The sequence below is a fragment of the Colias eurytheme genome, chromosome 29 (genome assembly GCF_061535395.1).
Source record: "Colias eurytheme isolate Ceu_HAF_F1 chromosome 29, ilColEury1 Martin Lab GWU primary, whole genome shotgun sequence".
Taxonomy (NCBI): Eukaryota; Metazoa; Arthropoda; class Insecta; order Lepidoptera; family Pieridae; genus Colias; species Colias eurytheme.
In genome coordinates, this window is record NC_143008.1 from 661,241 (window position 1) to 686,936 (window position 25,696).

Below are 25,696 nucleotides of genomic sequence, written 5' to 3' on the forward strand. Positions count from 1 at the left end.
TAAGCTAATTTGATAACACAATTTAAAAATCTAAAACAGCCTTGTGAAAGAGTTAGATATAGATATCATAGGTATCTAGAATATTATAAAATTATATATGAAGTAGAAACGTCTGAACTGAAGCAGAAAATAGACTCATTAAATGATACATTACATGACCTCAAACAAACATCGTTGTCAACTCTACAGGCTAACACATCATCGACCTTTACTCTTCAAACCAACCAAAAACAATTCACAATTGGGTTTTAGGCATCCTACTCGCCTATTGATGCCAAACTGTAAATCTAAACTTTTTCAAAACATTCCTAGAGAACTGCGTGAACTGCCAAAAAATTTAATGCATAGAAAATTGAAAATATGCTTAGTGGAAAATGTTTCTTTTAATGAATTTTTTAAATTGTGATAATCAGTTAATGTTTTTATTATTAATAAAAACGTGTTAATTTTAATGTAATTTAATGTATGTATATTTATATAATCTGCAATGTCCCACAACACAAGCCTTAATTGAGCTTACTGTGGGACTAGGTCGATTTGTGTAATAATTGTGTAATAATGTAATCGTGAAAAATTTGTATGCCAATTGTTTAGCGAATTGTGCGGACTATTTTATTAATTAAATCATGTGACCTTGTATTACCACAATTCTGACAAATAAATAATTTGAATTTGAATTTCAAGAATTTAACTGACCGACTCAATAACAAACTGTTGACAATGCCATATTTTCGCACGTTTGGAAATTCGATAAATTGAAATGTTCTAAAACAGTATCTATGAAATTAAACAATCATATAGTAACTTTTACGTTACTTTGCTGGTTTATACGTCAAACGATTTGATCATTATATGGATATTGGATACATATATCGAAATATCGATAGGTAGGATATTTATTACAACTTTTTTGGAAGATATATGTATCAATAGTTCGATACTCAAAATAATGTAGATATCGACACTCGATAAACATCATTGTACACTAATTAATCTACAATAATTGAGGAACACAAAATAAGAGGAAATCGTTCACCTACTTGCCATTCTCCACGCGGAAAAAAAGAAACAACTTTATCATTATGGGACAGATATTCTCTTGCTCTTTGAAAAATATATCTAATGCTAGCATCGAGATAACATGTACTACGTACGTAGTACATACTATCTCTATGAATGCTAGTGGAGTTTTTAAATGTTATTATTGCTGTATTCTGTATTAAAGCAGTATTTAGATCAGCCGAATATTTCAAGGTCATCAAATGCTTGAAAAATTTTGGATTCAAAGTTAACATTTTACTCCTGTGCTATCAGAAATCTGATAAATATTTGATTTCTTCTGTTACATTATTACATAGCATCTGAACGAATCCTCTACAATCAATCTTTTAGTGCCTAAAGTAGTCAAACAGCTAAACACATAAAACAACGAGTACCTATTTTTAAAAACTCTTACTGAGAAATATTGATAACTACTTACGCATAATTGTTTTATTCAAATTGAAATTTGAACAACAATTACTAGGAGTAGGAACCTTACATTTCAGTGAGAAATAAAAAGAGTCAAAGAAAGAGAAAGAGTTTAACAAATTAAACTACTGAATTTTAAACTTTATGAATTATTTTTGAGTAGACTTACGACATGAATAAATTCTCGATATATCGATATATTTTAAAACATAACAGCCCTAGTAAACTATGACAATATGAACTCAGCGTGTCTATTTTTTAGATTTAATTCAAATCAAATTCCATTATATCGATAACATTTCGAAAATCCGATTTTCGATATTTTTATTTTAAATTATCTGAATATTTGAATTTGATATTTCTATTTTCTATACTGTCTTTTCTATTCAGATAATTTAATTTAATACGACAATTGCTCTCAGACTGTACGATAGACAATTCTAGTGACAAGTGACAATACTAAGCAGTAAGCGGACAGAACGCTTATGTCACGAATATTCGATTATGTTTTGTTGGACCTATTTTAGAAATGATCGACCTAACCGACCCAACGAACATATCTTTACAAATTTATAATATGTATTCAACAAAAAATTCTTATAGCGACATTTACAATGTTAAAATACTATAGTAGCGCTATCTCTTGGTATCTAGACTAAAATACATTGAATGAAATACATTTTATTGTAATTTAATAGCGATGCGATCTATGCGTTAGACACCTTTAGCCTTTTACTTATACCATTACTAATTAAATTATCGATTGAAGTTAACAGATATTATTACAATGTAGGTACATATTTTATAATACGTCTACAGCTGATAATAATTGTACTTAAAAACCTTAAAAAAAAAAAGTGTCTGCGTGTAACCTTTACGCGCGATTGAAGTAAAACTTCTTTGGCGTTGACGACATATGAGTATGGCCGCCAAAAATTGTACATTCAAGAAAAAAAAATGTCCTTGTCATTTTATATAGCACCAGATTTTTTTATATAGTAATTATGGTAGTTTTTAAATAGTTTCAGCTTCACTATGTTATATTTATCATTATATTAATAATTTAAATTAATTTTGAGTGCCTTTAACAAGCTCAATATTTTTTTTTTGAAATGCTTATTTTCCTTTCCATACTAAAATCATGTGTCCCACTTAGTCATCTCACACTTTGAAGTCACAAAATTATGCAAAAATCTATTGATACCTGTAAAATTTTGGTATTTCTAAATTATTCTGTAAACTTGTGGATAGTTTTAACAAGTTCTAATAAAAATAACATAAAAGAAATTAATATAAAACTCACCTAAAACTATGTCTCACTTTTTTTCACGAATGATACTTCACGCACGGTTACCATAAAATAACACCCTAAATAACTAGATATCCAAGCCACAAAAATATTTTTAAGTAGGGGCAACACCGATTTACATGTTGGTCTACATTTAGAAAAAAAAATCGCCATTTTGTTACTGTAAAAGTTGATCGAAAGGTAGTCGGCATTTTTGTCCCAGAACATTTTAATAATTTTGAGTGAGAATTATGCAAGGTAAGAATACAAATTTACTGTATTATTTAAATTATGTGTGTAGCTTAAGTGTTCTAGTAACAAATCAAACTATGCGGCGTCTTATTACTACAATACTTTGGCGAATAAAGGCTTTTTAGGTTATGTCCAACCATATTTTTATTCACGAATGATACCATGTGTTACTATTGTGTTACGTAACATCCGTGAGCGGCTCTTAGGGGTAGTACTCACTAGAGAATCTAAAGTTAAAAATTTACTTTTTTACATAAAGAGAACCCACTTCAAAAACTATCATGTTTCGGAAGTTAGTAACTTTTTTACTATAATAATTCGTATTCGTAATTAATATCATAAGTTGTGAATGATTCTTGCATTTGTAAGTATTATAGAAATACAAAATTTGATAAATAAAACTTTTTCTTTAATATTTAAATTTGTTTTATTGAGTTTTAAAGTAATTTAATTAACAATATAAAACAGAAATGTAAAAAAATTCTCCTGCAGTATTAGTTGTAATGTACACTAGGCTTAACAAAATCACGTATGTTACTATCAGTCACGTATGTTACGGTGTGTTACGATTTCACGACTGTTATTGTACAATATTTGGCGGCCATACTCATATATCACTGAAATGATTAAATATTAACTTAAATAAATAAATATTATATTATAATTTAATTATATTTATTATTCATGTGCTTTACAAAGATTATTTAAATGTTATATTAATATTATTCATTCGAAACAGGTAATTGAATGTCATAATAATTTCTTACGTACGAAATTATAGGTTTGTGGTAACTATAATGTGAAACATAAATTTTACTCTCTAAATTTGCTACTTTTCTTGAAAATACAGCATCTATCGTTGTACCGAAACGCGTTGTTGAATGAAGTCGAGAAGTATTCATAGATAAATCAAATTTTTCTTCTAAAAAATCAATTAACGGCTGAGATTCCTGAGAGCGAAAATTAACATTAAAATCTCCAGTTAGAATCATCGGTAATTCATGATAATTACTATTTAAAAGTCGAGAACCTTCAATTGTGAAGTGAAGTAATTGCTGATGAATAAATTTTATGATATTTGTCAGGCTAGTATTTGTAGAAATATAAATAACAACGATAATCACAGGTTGGTCATTCGTATTAACACATCGAACCAAGGCGATGTCACCAATTTGTGAAACCTCATCGGAAATTTGTGATAATATAGTTGGTGAAATATTTTGCATTGGTGTTACATTGTTCAGTGTATCTGTAGATGAATGATATACAGCTACTCCACCAGCAGTTGAGTTGGGTCGTTTGTATTGGGTAACGCAATAAAAATTTTCAATAAGAATTTGTTCGTCATTTTTCATCCAAGTTTCGGAAAATAACAGCAATGTGGACCTTTTTAATACTTTATCATTCAGATCAGAAACATGAGCACGTAAACTTTGGCAGTTGAAGGAAAATAGTGTAATGTTACTCTCATTTACAAGGTTATATAATTCTTCCTGTTGTGTTATTAGGCGAGAATTTGAAAGTCTTTCAAATTCACACTGTAAATCAACTATTCCCCCTGGACGCTTTCTTCCATGATAAAATTTGTTGTCATCGGTGTTTGAGACAATGAACAATCCATTTATATCAGTTACTCGTGATAATGCTACATATAACAGCTGCTGACTGTGACTTTTATTGTATTCATAAACGATTTGATCAAAAGTACCACCTTGAGACTTATGTATTGTAAGCGCACAAGCAGATACTAATGGAAAGTGATTTCTCTTTGCAAATATTGTCTTATTTCTATTCATTGGTACAGATGACGATCTTCGTAAAATTGGGACTGCTGTTCTACTAATGTTTAGAGTTTGAATATGATGGGCAGCTTTTTTCCTAATTTTCTCTCCTATCTTACCAGGAAACTCAAGCCATAAGCGTATGATGTTATCACTGTCATCACGTTCAATATACACTAACTTTCCAACACAACCGTTGGCTAAGCCATCAGATACATCAATATTGGTTGTAATAATGTAAAATTTGTTAAGAACTAATATGATTTCATAAGGCGATCGTCCTGTATCAATAACTGACATTTTATGAAATTGTTGGCGTACATATGCTTCTTGTTCAACTGAATGACAACCTATATACATATCTGTTGCTATGGATACTACTTTGTCTTCAGCAATATTTAAAATAGATTGATTATAATCCGCAACATGTTTATTTTTATTTTTAATTTACTTATTTTAAAAGTAATAAATAAACAAGTATATTTAGAGATTTTCAAAAAATTTTGCAATTTAAAATAATGTTTTTAAAACTGTTGAATTTTTCATTCACTTTGCTATTCACAATTGATCCGTTTGAAAATTTGAAAATAAATAATCCTAATTGATTATGATATTTGCCACTAGCTGGCGTATAAGTCAAGAAGCGTGTAGTATATGACATATACTTACAACCAATCAGAATTATTATTTTTAAATGGCGGAAACTACGCAGACTATAGTAAGCGTTACTTCCGTCAGAAAATAAATCTGAGTTACTCCCTAGTCGCGCCTAAAGAAGTTTTACTTCAAAAACATTTTATTTATAGTAAATGCCTGGCTTTCGTGTCTGTCATTTATATAATAATTTACTTATTTTGAAATTTATTTATAGCATTCTTAATCTATGCATTTTAGTAACATGCTTATAAAATAATATACAAACATTATGAATATAATATTATTATCATGAACAAGGGTGAAGGGTTTGCCAAAGATCAATGGAGCGCAGCAATTTGGGCGTAAAGCTTTCTGATCGCATTCAAAATAGAACGCTGCGCTCAAAAACACAGATTGTCGACGTAGCCCATAAAGCTGCCGAGCTCAAATGGAACTGGGCGGGACATGTTTGCCGGATGTCCGAAGAGTTGTGGGCAAAAATCACCACTATGTGGATCCCCGACAATGGAAAAAGGCTGCGTGGAAGGCCCAAAATCAGATGGCGCGACGAACTGGACTCTCATTGCAAGGAATGGGCTAAAATTGCTCACAATAGGAAGACATGGATGAAGGGAAGAGAGGCCTTTGCCCAGCAGTGGGACAGTCATGGCTGAATAAGTTAAGTTAAGTTAAGTTATCATGAACAGGTATCTACAATATGCTTTAGTGAATGAATTATTTTCATTGATACTCGAAGGGACTTCTAAATATTCTTTAATCTTATATTTTTACTAGCAACATAATATAAAATTAAAAACATCTCGTGATAATCCGTGATAATTAAAAAATATATATTTTATAAAACGCCATCTGTCGCTAAAATATCGTAAACATCGGTTATAGTTAAAACACATTGTTATTTGTAACCGCATAAACCGGCGTTTACAATGTTTGCTATTTTTAACAGATGGCGCTAATTTATATTGTTACAACAATCACAGACTAATAATAATATACTACGGGTAAAAGCGTTTAAAAAAATTATAAATGCACTTTGTAAATCGTTACTTCCAATTGATCAGAATTTATGTCGGGTAATACGGTTATAAAATAAAAACACACTCATCTAGATTAAGTTATTTAATGTGAAAATGTAAAAAACAAAATACTTATTATTAATTAACAATAAAGTGGGTGGATGTTTTAATTACAATACTATAATCTATATGTACTAATATTATAAAGCTGAAGAGTTTGTTTGTTTGTTTGAACGCGCTAATCTCGGGAACTTCTGGTCCGATTTGAAAAATTCTTATGGTGTTAGATAGCCCAATTATCGAGGAAGGATAGGCTATATATCATCACGCTAAGACTAACGGAGCAGAGCCACGCGGGTGAAACTGCGGAGCGCAGCTAGTCATACCATAAAATCGCTCCGTTGCGTCGTGAAAGAAAAACAAACAAATATATTATGTACTTTCGCATTTAGAATACAAATTATGTATTACTAAGGATTAAACAAGTTTTGGATCTGTTTCAAGTCTTTTATTTTATTAATAATTTATCTACTCTGACGTTTGAATTGTACCTATCTAAATAATTGCCAGCACTAAAGATATCGTGGCTGTGAGTCCAGCGATGGAATGTGCCTTCCCATTGGATGGAAACCATACTCGTCCGCTCGGTACAGGACGTGAATGATCTGTGGAGTGAATAAATAATTAATTTAATATGTATATTATAATTAAAAAATAATATAATATGATAGTATTGATAGTCTTATACATATATAAAATTCTCGTGTCACAATGTTAGTCTGCATACTCCTCCGAAACGGGTGGACCGATTCTCATGAAATTTCCTGTGCATATCGGGTAAGTCTGAGAATCGGCCAACATCTATTTTTCATATGTACCACGGGCGAAGCCGGGGCGGACCGCTAGTAAGTATATAAAAACTAAAAAGCAGGAAATTATTGTATTGTCACCGATTCTTGATAAGTGTGCTTAAATCTGTCCGTTTTTAAAGTGGTTCAAAAGGAGTCTAAAGGAGTCTAAGAAAGGAGTCGGTCACAAAATACAAACAATATAGGTATAGCGATAGATGAAGAAAGGAAAAGTAAATAGCGAGATCACACATAAATGCTAATAAATAAAGGAAAAATATGTCGTCCATTAAGGAAATAATATTGCAATATTTTTTTATATAGATACTAGCGGTCCGCCCCGGCTTCGCCCGTGGTACATATTTACGTTTTCTCTACATAAAAACCATCCTCGTACTTCAAGGAATATAATAAAAAAAGAATTATCGAAATCGTTTCAGCCGTTCTCGAGTTATGCGCTTACCAACACATTTTGCGATTCATTTTTATATATAAAGATTGTGATTCTTTAGGAAGGTTTTATAATATTATTTATACTATTATGATTTAGACAAAGCAGGCAAAGCTGCGGCTGGAAAGCTAGTAAGATAAGAGCGTGTATTGCGAGCACAGGTATCAGAAATGAAACTTCTTGGGCAAGATTCAAAGATAGATACAAAAATCGTCGCCATACTCCATGAAGTGAAATTTACTCTCAACGCGCCTAAAGAAGTTTCACTACTAACAAATTTTTGACGTAATTTAGTATTTTTTACGTGATCAGTTTATGCAAAACTACAAGTCCCTTCGCGACCAATAGTGGGACACCCTGTAGATGTTCTATACCTGTCCATCAGGCGCGGTGTACTGGTACTGCCCCTCGACGACCAGCGCCGGTTCGCCAGATGCGCTGGGCTGGAGGGATCCTCTCTGCTCGTGGTAGATACCCCCTTCTGTAATTGTGAGAATAAACACTTGGAATATACGATATTGAGGCCTTCATTAACGATAGAGCGTATTGATCTTTAAAGCCCGGCAAACCATGTTAATGGGCGTTGGTGACCAGTTAATATCAGGCCCACTTGCCATGCTGATATATTAAAAAATGTACTTCAAAAAAGACCAATATAGTACATACGGTGTACAGCATAGAAATCTAAAATGGTGTAGGTACAGTGTACGGGAACTACAGGTCCGATTTGAAAAATTCTCGATAGAATTGTTAAACACCGATGTGTTAGATAGCCCATTTATCGAGGCAGGCTTTGGCTATATATCATCACTCAGACCAACAGGTGCGGAGCAATGCGGCTGCGGGTGAAACCGCACAGTTAGTATTAAATAAGATTAGCATTTCAAAAGAATATAGACACAGTAAATTATACACATTACACATACATGTGTAATATTCTTACCATAACCATCAGAAAACTATTAGATCAATTATTAACTCAACATCTCATCTTATGCAAGCGCGAAATATTCACAGAACACCACGGCCGCCACGGCCGCACCTACAAATCTCCGGATTATAATTTCCCAATGGACTTTTTGTGAATAGAAACTCATCGTTTTTCTATCTATACTAATAATATTTCATATAGGAAAGATTTTTATTTGCAGCGAATAAAATAAAACCACATACCCATCGGTATTAATAAAAAAAGAGCGTGTGTGCCGTGCATACGTGTCAGAAGAGAAACTTCTTTGTTAAGATTCAAAGATACCAATATCGTCACCTTACTCCATGCTCGTGTTCCTAATGGTATTGCCATGATGCGACCTTGATATTTTACTAAAGAAGTTTTACTTCAAAATCTTCTACCATTAGAATGCCACTATCAGCGAAGCCGAAGTAAGTTACTAGTATTCAATGTTTTACCATCAAGTGTACTGTGTAAGTAATAAAAATATTAATTGATTGAATGAATGAATGAATGAATGAATGAATGAATGAAAGCTTTATTGTACACACCAAAATAATGAAATAACATACATATACATTGATTTGATGTTGATAGCAAAAAATAAGTTGTACTAGCGACCTAAACAAAAATAGAAACCTAACCTTTGTGCAGCATCTATATCCAACATTTATTATTTGAAAATACGACTCTCTTAAAAATAGTTTCTGCATTTTAATAACAATTTATTACTCTTGTTTTATTCTTACATCCAATTTATATACAATCGTTATTACTTAGCTGCCGATGACGTCACAAGATGTCCTGCCCCCCTAGTCAAGTGGCTTTCTGTTAGCGTAGCGTTCAATAGAATAGACTACGAATGTATGAGATTGACGTAAGCTGTAGATAAACGAATCTGATAAACGTATCTACAGCTTACGTCAATCTCATACATTCGTAGTCTATTCTATTGAACGCTACGCTAACAGAAAGCCACTTGCATAGGGGGGCTGTTCCTAGTTGGAACGCATAGTTAATATTTTTATATTGGTATGGTCCTCTATCTTCAATAATCTTATATATAAAAATGAATCGCAAAATGTGTTGGTAAGCGCATAACTCGAGAACGGCTGAACCGATTTCGATAATTCTTTTTTTATTATATTCCTTGAAGTACGAGGATGGTTCTTATGTAGAGAAAACGTAAACATGTACCACGGGCGAAGCCGGGGCGGACCGCTAGTATCTAATATTATAATACTAGTAAAACCGCACGGTACCATTTAAAACTAACACAAACAAAGTTTGAATCTGTCATTTAAAGTGGGACAATATCGAGTTTATTATTTACTAGTTTCCGCGCGAGGCTTCGCCCGCGTGGTGTTTTTGTCGCAATAAAAGGTAGCCTATGTTCTTTCTCAGGGTCTAAAGATTGTCTGTGCCAAATTTCATCGAAATCGGTTGAGAGGTTTAAGCGGGAAAGCGTAACAGACAGACAGACAGGGTAACTTTCGCATTTAAAATATTAGTAGGGATTTAAACCCATATTCAATTTCCGTTGTTACGTTGTTAATAATTAATAAAATGTGATAATGGTTATTACTGAATTAAGAAAGTCTTGTCTTATCGTTAACTAGCTGCTCCGCGCGGTTTCACCCCCGTGCCTCCACCCCTGTTGGTTGTAGCGCAATGATATATAGCCTATAACCTTCCTCGATAAATGGGCTATCTAACACCGAAAGAATTTTTCTAATCGGACCAGTAGTTCCCGAGATTAGCGCGTTCAAACAAACAAACAAACAAAGAAACTCTTCAGCTTTATAATATTAGTATAGATTATCCTGATTCGGTTACATACAAACATACAGGTGAAGCTAATAAAACAGTGTTAAAAACTCAATAATTAAAAATGAATACCAGTTTGGAGAGCCCATCTGTATGAACCGTCTGCAGCTGGACCATCGAAGTCATTGCGTAGAATCTCATCGCCTAGCGTTATGCCGCTGACAATCTGAAATAAGTAATATAATAATATAAAGAAAATGTGTGCGTGTACTAGTGTACACACGAAATAAGTGAAACTTCTTTACTTACGACCTTATTTTTCAAAAAATAATTTACTTTAAGCAACTTTACAGAAATACGTCGAATCACGCGTGGTACTAGGGATAAGAAAAAGATGGCGCGTAACGGAAAAATGTCACGCGTAACGAAAAAATGTTACACTAAATTTTTTTCCAACCCCGATAAAGAAGTTTCACTTCAATAAAATACGAAATAATTCACTACATAGTATTTAAAGAACGTCGTTTTAGTTATGTGCCCGTCCGGTCCCTATGTATGCTTCCTATGTAAATAAAATAAAATAAATAAAATAAAATATGCTTTTTTTAGTGTGAATAGGGAAACGCTTATCCACAATCTCGCCTGATGAATATGGTCTAAGATGGTAAGCGCTTCCCTAGATGGTAACCATTCTTATTGAAACCTCCATACTCGTCGGGGAACACAGAATCAGGAAGCATGTTCCAGTCCCTCGCGGTTATGAAAAAGAATATGGAATCGAACCACTTAGTCCGGGTACATGAGTCATGATTAAAACTAAAACACAACGCATTGGAAGCGGGCAATAACAATAGCAATAACAATTAGCAAGTAATTAAATTGGTTAAAAATTTATCTGCACATTAAAATAATGACGTTATTTTATTTCTTTGTTATTAAAGACAATGGTCAATAATTGTATAATAAGGCAATATATTTAATTAAGTAATTTAAAGTCTGACTCCTAACCACATTATTAATTCCAAAATTTTATAATAAAGATCTTATATCTTACTAAGTATATATATTATTAATGGTTAATATTTTTTTATAAGTTTAAACAAACCGCCGAATAATTATATGGTCTATAAAAGTTTGAAATATTCAAAGTTATAGAAGCTACTATAAGCCAGGGGCAAAAGCGAGGGATATATTATAAAAGTTTAAAATAATAAAAATTATAGATCGAACACGACGGTATCTAAGCCAGTACTATTATTCATAGTCTATTATTATCTGTTTAATCTACTAATACTTAATAAACTTTAAAATTTATGATTATAACGATTTACCTTAGATCATTAAGTAAATGATCTAAGCGATTTACACCTTTACCAAAAACTTTTATGCACGCGAAATTGTCTATTCCTAAAACCGGCTACTCACCTTACCTGCCGCACGCAGGGACAATCTCGGTTGCACGGCCGCGGCGGTCGTAGCAATTTCAGGCTCTTAATTTGTTATGTACATAGCGAGCAGGGGCAATTCACGTGCAGCAAGGGCAATTTTAGAATTGGAACCTTAATTGTGCCCAGCGGCAGGAAAGTGAGTAGCTAACAAGGGAGCAAATCCAATATTGCCCCTGCTGCAGGTATGTGAGTAATGCCCGATAGGTATTATTTTGTGTCTTTTTTTCGCTTGACATTTGTCAATAGGTACTAAGTATAATATAAAACATGTGTGATAATTTAATGCGACAAGCTTCGCCATTGTTAATAAAAAGACATTGATTTATTCTTAGAAATAAAGCTGTGGGCACACTTGATTTATTTTTACACGTATGTCTTGTAGATGTTTGAACGCGCTTATCTCAGGAACTACTGGAATGATTTGAAAAATTCTTTCGGTGTTAGATAGCCCATTTATCGAGGAAGGTTTTTGGCTATATATCATCACAACAAGAGCGGAGCAATGCGGGTGAAACCGTAGGGCACAGCTAGTAATTTATAAACTTTTATTTAATACCGCCTTTGTCGCGTCATCTGGCATCCAAATAAGAAAACAAATCAATGTTAAAATTATGAAATTATGTTAGGCGATTAACACACGGCACCGCGCACCGCGGCGGTTGGCAGTGAATCCCTACGAGGAATGGACCATTTGACCGCGCGGTCGGGCGGTGTATGTGTGTTTGGTATCAACGGATTTAATAGAAGCCAATGCAACTTGAGAACCGCTTCACCGCCAACCGCGGCGGGACGCGGCACCGTGTGTTAATCGCCTTAAACCAACGCTCGATCGGGCCAGAGGTTAGATCTGCCACATAAACAATACAATAATGTCCGTGCCATATTGTTAGTATACTGTTTTTTTATTATAATCAATTTATGTGCCGTTTTTCTTGTTTTTTCTTCACGTTTAATTTTATTCAGAAAAACTATGCGTGAATTTATCATTGTATTACCATGGGTATAATATATTATCTCTGCAAGATCTCTCGTATACGACATTCTTAATTCGTAGTGTTTTTGTATAATTACCTAATTAATTAATGTCCTATCTTTTAGTTTTTTGATGGAAATTAGAAAGAAACAAAATGGGTATTGATTTCAATTCTTCCTAAATTTGTTATACCGATTAGTTTCAATAAATACATAATAATCTATATCTATTCTATACATATAATAAATCTGTAGAAGAGTCATTTCTGTACATTGAAAATATAGAAAAAATAAATAGCACTGTTACTGGATCGATACCAAACCCAAATATGTGATTAAAAAAATTTTTGTCTGTCTGTCTGTCTGTAGGTGTGAAGACATCACGTGAAAACTACCGGTTCGATTTCGATGAAACTTGGTATAATTATACCTTATTATCCTGGGCGTAAAATAGGATACTTTTTATCCTGTAAAAATACGTAGAAAAAAAATTAATCTTAATTTTTCAGTTTTATCCATAGACGTTGTTCTGTAGAACCGCCAACACGTTGCGTATTATTATAGGCCTAGCCGTATTTGGGTCCAATAGATATTTATAAGATGTCATTTTCAGAGTTACTCAAAATGGAGAAATAAACCATCCACGCGAAGACCGACATCCGCGCGGACGGAGTCGCGGGCGGAAGCTAGTAGGAAATATGTATTCTGAACGTTTGGTTCGATACACTCGATATCACTACCTAGCTGTAGGTTGTAAGTATACGTAGTATATTATCACAGTATTACAATATCTATATATTGTAATACTGTGATATAATTATTAGTCTGTGCTGTAGGTACCTACCTACGTAGTGATATCGTTTCCTGCGACAGGTCCGTCTGTCTACTGTCTGTATGTAGGTATGTATGCCTAGATCTTAAAAACTACACACTATATTACCACAGTATTACAATATTATTTTCTAAATATGGTAATACTGTGATATTACTTGCTTTGGCCTCTGTGACTACACAACGGATTTAGATGCATTTTTTAATAGTGTGATTCAAGAGGATTGAGGAAGGTATCCCGTATCAGTAAGTAGGTATACAATTTATTGGGTTTTAAACACAGCGGGCGAAGCCGCAAGCGGAAAGCTAGTTTTACATATACCTAGGTACAATTATTCACACCTTAATATATATAAATCTCGTGTCCCAATGTTTGTCCTCAATGGACTCCTAAACCACTTAACCGATTATAGGTAATAAAATTCGCACACCATGTGCAGTTCGATCCAACTTGGATAGTTAAAACATGTAGGTACCACGGGCGAAGCCGGGGCGGACGGCTAGTAATATTATATGATTGTGAGAAACACTTGCTTTATGAATAAATTCATCTAAAAACAGGAAATCAATTGCGTATCGTAGAACCTAAGAAACCTAAGAATAGAAAAACATTATTGATTTATTATCAAAGTTTTCCGATTGCCTTTTCAATATAATTACACTCATATTTGAATAGCGAAAGAAATTCTTACGATGAGAAATAAGTGTTCATAATTTTCTTGAAATAAAAGACTGTTTATTTTTTTAAAGTTAACACTTTCCAACATTTTGGGATAGTATGTACCTAACTATATTTTGTTTCCCAGAAATTTTCAGACAAATCTTGCATAAAGTCATCATCATCAGTACTTGTGAATAAGTTTCTTTTGTTTAAAATTTGGATCAGCAAATAGCAAATAACAATATTTACGAAGCTTGACGAATCAAAGTGACAAATGTGCCAAAATGATAAATTGTGAAGATTTTTTTTTATTTGAACAAGGTATGTGGCAAAGGAAAAAATGTATTCCTCCGTATGCATGACGTCATTTGTCGCTTACGACATTTTAGAATGAGATGATTTTAAAACTTAAAAAAATGAATGAAAACTTCAATATTTAGAAAAAGCAAAAAATACATGTATCATAATTATTGATCTTGTTTTCATTAAAAAAATAAGTTGCTTAAAATTTTGAAATGTCGTCAATTAAGAAAAATCCATGTTTTGAAAGTGGATTTGTCGTGCGGTACTAATATTATAAAAAACCGGCCATGTGCGAGTCGGTTTTTAATTTTTAGTATTTGTTGTTATAGTTGCAACGGAAATACATCATTTCAGCTTTCTAGCTATCACGTTTTATGAGATACAGCCTGGAGACAGACAGACAGACAGACAGACAATGAAGTCTCAGTAATAGGGTCCCGTTTTACCGTTTCGGTATGAAACCCTAACTAGCTGAGCCCCGTGGTTTAACTTGAATTGCTCCTCAACGAACCCAAAAAATAACGGACAAGTGCGAGTCTGTTTCTTTTAAATTAGTTTCAACTATCTATACTTTTCACAATTTTACTTTATCTGTGCTATAACACGCTGCTTTGTACCAAATTTCAACGAGTAGTATCATAGTATGTTTTGCTTCCCATGAATGTCGAAATTTGCAGCATTCCTAAACGGCTAAACCTTTTGATTGCGTTGGCTTATAAGTACTTATAATTTTTTGCACAGCTTCAAGGGACAGTAGATCTAGTTAGTAATCAATATAAATTTTAACTCGTAACTCCACGCGCTCTGTAGAAAAATGGGCTTGCCGTACAGACAGACAGACGGACAACGAAGTGTACCTAATAGGACTCCGTTAACCGTTTTCCCTTTTGTGGTTCGACATCCTAAAAACGAACTTTTCAGCTTTTTATTGTTAGATTTTTGTAGCCAGAAATAGTCATGAGGCTAAATGAGTAACGGATATAGGTACATATAGGCTGCTTTTTTACACAGTGAAACGAGGGTAGGAAATTTCCTTTCACCATGCGGGTGAAGCCGCGGGCTGTACTTGTGATACTTTTATTATATGACACAAAAAACGTTTTTTGTATCTTACATAGTTTAGTTTAGAATGATTGCGTAAATTCCGACCTTTGTAAGTGTTAAGTGCCACTTGCTTATTGATGTGAAGTGCGTTAAAATTATAAGTACATGCTACAGAGTTGCAAAATTTATATAGAACGATGTTGCCAGTGTCAGGGCTGTTACAACTAAATCACAAATAAATATCAATAAATAAATAAATATTTCAGGACAATTTTCACACACGGCATCTCTCGATCAGTCCCGTAGCTATAGGTACTAAGCTTTCGCTTGTGTTATGGAAACCAGATGGCTAATAAACATACATATATAATTTTAAATAAATACTTATATAGATAATTAACACAGACACAGAGCAAACATCTATGTTCATCACACAAATATTTGTTCCGGGTGGGAATCGAACCCACGACTTCTGACTTGGAAGGCAGGGCCACTACCAACCAAGCCAACCGGTCAGTCCTAATAAAATATATTTATGTTATCTATGCCAATATTATAAAGCTGAAGAGTTTATTTGTTTGAACGCGCTAACATCGGGAACTACTGGTCCGATTTGATAAATTATTTCGGTGTTAGATAGCCCATTTATTGAGGAAGGCTTTAATGTCATCTCGCTAGAACGAACAGAAGCAGAGCACTGCGGGTAAAACCGCAGAGCACAGCTAACAGCACAGTAAGGTATACAGGGTGGATGAAAATTACCACATCGCCTCTTGTAAGCAGCTTCACTAAATCAATACCAATAACATATTTTGTTCTACGATTTTTATTAGCCTACTAGTGGCAATGGAAATTAGCGCGTTCAAACAAATAAAAACTCTTGATCTTTATAATATTAAGTATAGATTTGTGAAGCACTGCAGATACGCCTTTTACGAAAATTGCACGGACAAACGAATGTGAAAAACTTATACTTCTATATACATATATAAAACTCAAAGGTGACTGATATAGTGATCTATCAACGCACAGCCCAAACCACTGGACGTATCGGGCTGAAAGGCATGCAGGTAGATGTTAGGACGTAGGCATCCGCTAATAAAGGATTTCCCGAAATTCTTGCGGGAACGGGGAAAAACGGGGATGCACGTACAAAGTCGTGGGCGGAAACTAGTTATATAATAAGAACTAAAGAATGCCAATATTTTTAAAAATACATAAATCGTAAAAATATCTTACAACAATAAAGAACTAGTTAGCCTTTTATCTATGCTTTTATTGTTTGAAACATAGTTAGCGATGTTAAAATTTTATTGCCAAATATTTATTGGTTATATTCTTAGTTTGCGATGAATTGAGAAAAATTGAAAGTACTCATTCTATTCAATTAACACATAAAATTTTAGCATAGTTATTAATAAAATTGTAAAAACAAGGGTTCAATTTGTTAGATTTTTATGTAAATCATTTATATAGCTTTCCGCCCGCGTCTTCGCTCGCGTTGTATACAAAAATATTGTTTTACGTGGATTTTCTAAGAGATAGGGCTTCTGCAAAAATGTATGCTACATTCTATTCAAATTAAATATAATCTGATTCTAATGCTGGTCCATCATCATAAACAACTAGCTTTCCGCCCGCGGCTTCGCCCGCGTTTTCAAAGGAAAACCCGCATAGTTCCCGTTCCCGTGGGATTTCCGGGATAAAACCTATCCTATGTGTTTATCCAAGTTACCCTCTATATGTGTGCTAAAATTCATTGTAATCGGTTCAGTAGTATTTGTGTGAAAGAGTAACAAACACACACACACAAACAAACTTTCGCATTTATAAAATTTATAAAATTCTGCCCTATTTTACGCGCAAAAATATCTACGTGATTTATGCGCAAAAATAAAACCGGCAAAGTGCGAGTAGGACTCGCGGACCGAGGGCTCCAAAACGCGGAATTATTTTTTTATTATTTTGTAACTTTAAATTACACAGTACACTTGTAGTAATTTTTCCTTTGATTTTGATGATGTTGCTTTTTAGTAAAAAGTTTTTACTAAGTTTCAAGACTCTGTGATCACGGGAAGTCTAAGCGGGAAGTACGTTTTGATTCCCTTGCGCTTCCTTGCTAATGTCGAAATAAATAAATAGAACCCAAGTACTTAATAATATAATGTTCATAATTCAAGTAGGTACAATGTGATCTTTTATATAAACCAGCATATAACTTTATATTCCTTATCTCAAACTAATTCATATTTTATCTACACTAATATTATAAAGAGGAAAACTTTGTTTGTTTGTTTGTTTGATTGTAATGAATAGGCTCATAAACTACTGGACAGATTTTAAAAATTCTTTCACCATTCTAAAGCTACATTATCCACGAGTAACATAGGCTAGGTTTTATCCCGGAAATCCCACGGGAACGGGAACTATGCGGGTTTTTCTTTGAAAACGCGGGCGAAGCCGCAGGCGGAAAGCTAGTCTGATATAATATGTTTACATTTAAAGTGCCTAACTAAATTATTATTAAACTTTTATTTCAAATAACTTACCACAAGTAATCCAATAATAATCTTCATGTTTAATTTAACACAACCTTATCCACTAAACCTCCTTGGTCAATTTTTTTATTTAATCTGTAACGCAATTTCGAATGTTTACTTTTCGCGCGCAAACACTCGATTTACATTTTAAAAATCAATTACCGCGGCTTCTGACAGCTACTTATTTTTTTTTTTCTTAATGAACATTGGCACAAACGCGGAAGGCCGTAAAATTTGATGCGTTCGTAAGTACGGCTATGAATTAACTATTACTGATACTGTATGACGGTGACTTATGACCTTTTCCCCGCTACTTATTTTGTAATTTATTAGTGAATGCCCATGCAAGTTGATAGCAAAGTTTCTAAATTATCGTGTTTTTGTCAATTATTATATAATGAATTAAATGCAATGTTACCTACATTCATTTTTTAGTAACAAACATTTCAGATTGTATGAGCTTGCGCAAACACCAGACGCGCGTTGTGAATGAGAGTAAGTTTAAAAATTTATATCTACTTGTAAAAGTATTATACATTGGTTTGAGTTGAAAATATTACTTATTTAATTTATTTAATTTGTGATTTATTATCTGAACCAGATGAAACGTTTAAGTTTCAGTTAAGGTATGTACATATTATACTTCACGGTGCAGTGAGAAGCTTTTTTTTTTTTTTTTGTGTGGTGTCTCTCAATGTTAGCCAGAAGGGCTTCTACATTTTAACGCGGACGCGGGGGTGAACTGAAGGTTCACCCTGGTAGCGACATGCACAAGGGCGTCCCCCCTTGACGGGGACCACGAACCTCGGCTTGAGCTGTCGCTTGAGTGGAGGAGGCCAGAAGGGCCCTAATCGGACGGGGCAGCGAGCAGCGAACATCAAGCATCGAGCAGCGAGATGACAAAGTTTGAATTAAACGCATCTAAACGCACCTACTCTTTTTTAAATCTTGGTCTACAAAGTAATCCAAGGTAATCAAATCCATACTAATATTATAAATGCGAAAGTAACTCTGTCTGTCTGTCTGTCTGTTACTCAATCACGCCTAAACTACTGAACAAATTTTCATGAAATTTGGTATGGAGATATTTTGATACCCGAGAAAGGACATAGGCTACTTTTTATCCCGGGAAAATGACGCAATCCCGGAAAGCCCATGGGAACGGGAACTATGCGGGTTTTTCTTTGACTGCGCGGGCGAAGCCGCGGGCGGAAACCTAGTTTATCATATACAAATATCATTTTTTCTTTAAAGCTATCAAATGAAACAGTTTGTAAAAAGTTTGGTATAGAGTTAGGCAATAGGGATCCAGCTAGTTATTTATTTTTTACTCTTTAATAAACTTATAACTAACATGATGTTTACTTTAGCTAACTATGTTTATAGGAATTAAAGCAGTCGCTTCAGGTCTATGACTTTATTTTATCACTAGCTGTGCTCCGCGGTTGCACCCGCATTGCTCCGCTCCTGTTGGTCGTAGCGTGATGATATATTATGTAGCCTATAGCCTTCCTCGATAAATGGGCTATCTAACACCGAAAGAATTTTTCAAATCGGACCAGTAGTTCCTGAGATTAGCGCGTTCAAACAAACAAATTCTTCAGCTCTATAATATTAAGTATAGATTAGTATAGATAGATTGGAAATTGTCAGAATTCCAGCAACTAAGAATACACAGACACACAATTTGTCTGATATTTGTAGATATTCACCTTTTTATTAACGAGTGCAAGACAATATGATTATGATTATTAGATTATGCACTACCGTCACCTGGAAGCGATACAAGTTCTTTTGCTCTGAAAGAAATGTTTTTACTGTTTTTGCGACATTATTCATTGGTGTTCCTATTGAAGCCTATTGAAGCCTGTAGCTTTCTCAATGAATAGGTTATCGAACACATTTTTTTTCAATCCAAATTAGCATATTTGACTTTATAAGCTATTTTAGGTTAGTACATATCTATACTAATATTATAAAGCTGAAGAGTTTGTTTGTTTGAACGCGCTAATCTCGGGAACTACTGGTCCGATTTGAAAAATTCTTTCGGTGTTAGATAGCCCATTTATCGAGGAAGGATATAGGATATATCATCACGATACGACCAATAGGGGTGGAGCCACGGGGGTGAAACCGCGCGGAGCAGCTAGTATAGAATAAAGATATAACTCAACTCAAACTCAAACATTGATTTATTCAATTAGACTTCTTATAGAAGCAGCGCAGATATAGCGCAGATAGTAGCTAATTACTTAATTAGGTAGTTTAAAATAAAAATCTGATCATATCATTATGGCTTGACTTACCTACCAAATCAATTTTTCTAAAATAAACCAAACAGCCCGCGGCTTCGCCCGCGCTTTCAAAGGAAACCCGCATAGTTCCCGTTCCCGTGGATTTCCGGTATAAAACCTATCCTATGTGTTAATCCAAGTTAAGTTATGTGTGCTAAATTTCATTGTACCTAATCGGTTCAGAAGTATTTGCGTGAAAGAGAAACAAACACACACACATCCTCACAAACTTTCGCATAAATAAATTTAGTGAATCCTTCCTCATTTTGCTAAAAACACAACATTGGAAGGTGCATACTGTTTGGAAGACAGTGCATATCTTCATAAAAATAAAATTACAGGTAACAGAATAATAAAAAGAATGTCGCGGTTCGAAGTTCACCGGGTCAGCTGGTAATTTATAAATTGAATAAAGTTTTAACATAATCGAAGCTTTGTACGAATACATCTTCTAGGTTAGACACATTGCTCAACTTTTATACAAAAATGGTTATATTGGAGTCCATTAGCACGAATACGGCATCAGTTATTAAATGATTAACGACCTCGCAATATCTTTGTTCATATAATATTAACACACGCTCAAGGATTACTTATTCAATACAAATAAAACAACTATAAATAAAAAATATGGTGTAAACGGCAAATATGGTTTTTAATTTTAATATTTGATTATACTATGGTAATTATGTATATTATTTGCGATTAATTATTTTGTCTGCATGAAATGTTTAAGAAACAATTTTTATGACTTGTCTATATTACTTACTAGCGGTCCGCCCCGGCTTCGCCCGTGGTACATATTTACGTTTTCTCTACATAAGAACCATCCTCGTACTTCAAGGAATGTAATAAAAAAAGAATTATCGAAATCGGTTCAGCCGTTCTCAAGTTATGCGCTTACCAACACATTTTGCGATTCATTTTTATATATAAGAGAAGAAGATTAGAAATGCTACTTTTTTGAAGGACTATCCTTGGTAATAGGTAATTACGTTTTCATTATGTGAAAGAGAGGTATATGAAAGATTTAAATGGCTAACAGTTTGTCAGAATGTCTAGAACATTTTACTTGTACATATAATAAACATGTAACAATAATGAAATGCATTATAATTTTTTTATTTTTTACCTAAAATTATACACACGTACCGGACGGAAGCTTAGTAAGACTTAACTGTTTATTAATCTGTGGTTTTATTAGAATTGTTTGTTCGAACAAAGTTCCCCTATCGCATGGAATGGGTAGGTATTGCTAGGTATGGCCTATGGGGGCTAGGCGAGCATTAGTTTGAGCGTAGATCATAGCGTAGATGGATCGTGCTTCCCTAGAAAGTTCACAGACCCAGATTGTTGTCGGGAACACAGATTCAAGAACAACCGTTTCAGTCCCTTTCGGATGGAATAGAGATAGCGTCTAGCTGTGCCGCGCGGTTTCACCTGCGAACTTACCTGCGAACGATCACACGGCAAAACTAAGCATATCTATATCTCTTGTGTACCTAATTCTGATTACTGTAAAGTTTTATCTAAATCCATCCAGTAGTTTTTTTTTTGTGAAAGAGTAACAAACATACATTTATTTCATCAACGAACATTCGCTTTAGTACAAGTAGGACTGTAGGATTCATGTACATGCGCATCCATACTAATATTATAACTGCGAAAGTAACTCTGTCTGTCTGTCTGTTACTCAATCACGCCTTATCTACTGAACCAATTTACATGAAATTTGGTACCTATAGAGATATCTTGAACGCGGGCGAAGTCGCGGGCGGAAAGCTAGTTGTAATATAATTATTATAAATACTTACTGCATATTCATATTGATATATGTATCTCTTGAGCAATCGGCTAGTTTCAATCAAGATTGGGCGATTGAAGTCTTGTATGAAAATCGAATAACATTCTGTTCGGGCGAAATCTTCCTACGTTCTTATCATTGAGCTACTATGTAGTACTAGATTTCCGCCCGCGGCTTCGCCCGCATTTTCAAAGGAAAACCCGCATAGTTCCCGTGGGATTTCCGGGATAAAACCTATCCTATGTGTTAATCCAAGTTACCCTCTATATGTGTGCTAAATTTCATTGTAATCGGTTCAGTAGTTTTTACGTGAAAGAGTAACAAACATCCATACATCCATACATCCTTACAAACTTTCGCCTTTATAATATATATTAGATATTAGATTAAGATGTACTACGTACTAGAGAGGGCATTGCTACTACACTATTTGTAACACGAGTTAGAGCCAAGCGTCTCAAACATAATATATTATGCTTGCTATATGCTTATATCTATGACCACAGACTGATAATAATATACTGCTATGACTAACTAGCTGCCCCACGCGCGCCCTGCACTGCCGCGATTGTCGCACAATTTTGTTCGTGGTGTCCTCTCTATACGTAGTAATAATACTTCAAATCTCAATGTTCTTTATCTGAATTTTTCCTTGAATGTAGTTAGTTAATTAACCATATTAAATAATTTTAAAGGCTGTAAAACCAAAATTCTACATAAAATCTCGAGATTATCATTGATCTAATCTTAAACAATAACTATTAACTGGCCATAGATTTAATTTTAAAATAGCGAAACATAAAAATATTCCAATTTGAATTGCAAATCAGTTGATAATATTAACTTCATTATTTTACGTAATTTGTTATGGAAATTTGTATTTGATAATAATGATTTTTATTAATTATGTGCAATAAATAGTAATAACCTTATTATAAAAGTAATTTTCTTAGTAATTTTAATAAATATTCATGAAGGGTACATGTTGAGTTTTGACATAGTTTAACGAGATTTCAGTTGTTGCAATCAAATGGATTACAACGATGAGTTAATCGAAAAAATAGATTTTGTCAATAATGAAATTAAAGAAGTGTAATTTTTAGGGTTCCATAGTCCAACAAGGGCCCGTAGACAAAGTAACAATTAAAAAACGATGACGAAGTTAGAAAAGGAAAAATGTATGGGATTGACATTAGATAGACCACGTGATCTAACGCGGCGTATGTCAATCCCATACATTTTTGCCTTTTCTAACTTCGTTATCGTTTTTTAATTGTTACTTTGTCTAAGGCCCAAGTAACCCTTATAAGATCGTTCAGTCCGTCCGGTCCGTCCGTCCGTCTGTCACAGCACAATATCTTCTACGTTTATAAACAATGGATAATTTGAATTGAATTAATTTTTAAGTATGTACTTGTTTATAATTTATTAACTGATAATTTTGGAATGTATTGAATGTGTTGTAACGTATTTTTTATAGTGCATGCAGTGCTCATTTTTTATTGGTTGTCCATCATGTTCTATATTTTTTGTGTATTTTTTATGTAATTTCATCGATGTACAGCTGCTAATGAGCCTTAATAAATAAATAAATAAATAAATAAACCGATTAGCATGTAACTTGGTATATAGACCTCAATTTTAAAAATACAATAAAAATATTAACCCTCTTTAAGCGATCTCCCCAGACATGCAGTGAGGGTGAATTATTTTTCTAATATGTACCTTTAAAGTCGTGCCCCCCCCCCCCCCTCTATAATTTCTAAAGTCTTGGACTCTTAGGGCTGATTTTTCAATCCTTGGTTAAAACTTATTCGTAGAATAATGTATAAAACTACCATTTTAAAAATGTATCCTAATTGTCCGTATTTGACAGTTTACGTGACATTTTAATATTATCGTGTAATACTTTATTGGACGGATAAGTTTTAACCAAGCATTGAAAAATCGGCCCTTAATTAAATTAGTTTCGGGTATCTTGTGATGAATAGTACTTTAGAAATTGTAAATAAAAAAGTGTTTTATAAGAACAGTAAATTATAAAATTTTCTTAGGTATTTTACTGTAAGATTGTTGTGCTGGTACTTACCACTTTTATAATAGTAGGAATAGCAGGGATTACACATTAGGATTATACCTAACGTTTATAGTAGAGCCATTTTAATAGGCAACATTTGACAGTTCAACAAAATTCAACAACGTAACCTAGTAACGACAACATAGAATAACATGATATTTCTTTCTGTTAGATCTGCACATTTGCTTAACTTTCTTCAATAACGATTACATATTTATAATAATAATGACCGATACAAGTAATTTTAAGATTTCATTTTACTGATGAACCATTCTAAACATAATAAACAATTTCTGAATTGAAGAACTGACGTCGCTACAATTTTGTGTCAATAAACCTTTTTTCTTTTTAAATACCAGAGATGTTACTCTAAAAATCGAGATCTGACATCTAGAATCGAATGCATTGATTACTTGTGAACAAAAATCATCATAAATTAATAAATTCGATTTTCAAATGTTTCAAATCCGTATCGATTAATTCACTTTAATCGATGTTTTTAAGCAGGTTACCTCTCTTCGAAGATAAAATTGATAGACGTCAAATGTTGCCTATTAAATTGGCTCGACTATAGGAATCAGTAATAAAATAAAACACCTAGTTTTGGTATTTTGTATATTATACAAAATAATAAAAATAACATTGAACACGAACAAAAAATACGCAGTCATGCAGGAACTGTGTTTTTTTTTTCTTTTTTTTACATTTTAAATTTTTTTTGGCGCGCAGAAAGGAATGACTACCACGAGTAACTACGTAGTATACATTACTTCTATATTTATCCCTTAATATATTATGACACAGATAAAATATTACAATACCGGCTTATGTTTAGCTTCTTATTCAATAGACCTGTGGCCTGATAGAGGTTTTATAGATAAAGAAGGAAAATCTTCCTGTGAGCGGAAACGAAAAATCTTGACAGAAACAAAGCTGTCAAATTTAGTACCATAGAGGTCTTATATCTAAAGCATAAAACTATGTACAAAAAAAACAGTGTAACGTACGGCTAAGAAGCAAAACGATGATAAAACTATAAATAAAAAACAGTAAAAAAAACCGTGGCATGAAATCATAGATTCTTTTTACCATAGCCTTGTATGTATCAATTCATAATACACATAATTAGCAAATTGAGATATCACAGTTCGAATGACATTTCGTTAGATGTCACAGATAGAAAAGGCACAGACTAAGTACATAAATATAATAAAAAAAACACGCTTTAATATTTCGAAAT

General features: G+C 33.4%; 2 protein-coding genes across 2 annotated transcripts; one reads left to right on the forward strand and one right to left on the reverse strand.

Annotated features, from left to right (window-relative positions):
* Nucleotides 1-5,768: 5,768 nt before the first annotated feature.
* On the forward strand, nt 5,769-6,101 carry LOC149895993 (uncharacterized). The gene has a single exon (XM_090118394.1). The coding sequence runs from the start codon at nt 5,769-5,771 to the stop codon at nt 6,099-6,101; it is 333 nt and encodes a 110-aa protein (XP_089974520.1).
* A 451-nt stretch (nt 6,102-6,552) lies between these two features.
* LOC149895994 (endocuticle structural glycoprotein SgAbd-1-like) lies at nt 6,553-18,535 on the reverse strand. The gene is made up of 4 exons (XM_090118305.1): nt 18,291-18,535; nt 10,615-10,708; nt 8,138-8,244; nt 6,553-7,129 (listed from the first exon to the last, which is right to left on the reverse strand). The coding sequence occupies exons 1-4, from the start codon at nt 18,315-18,317 to the stop codon at nt 7,037-7,039; spliced, it is 321 nt and encodes a 106-aa protein (XP_089974431.1). The 5' UTR covers nt 18,318-18,535; the 3' UTR covers nt 6,553-7,036.
* Nucleotides 18,536-25,696: the final 7,161 nt, after the last annotated feature.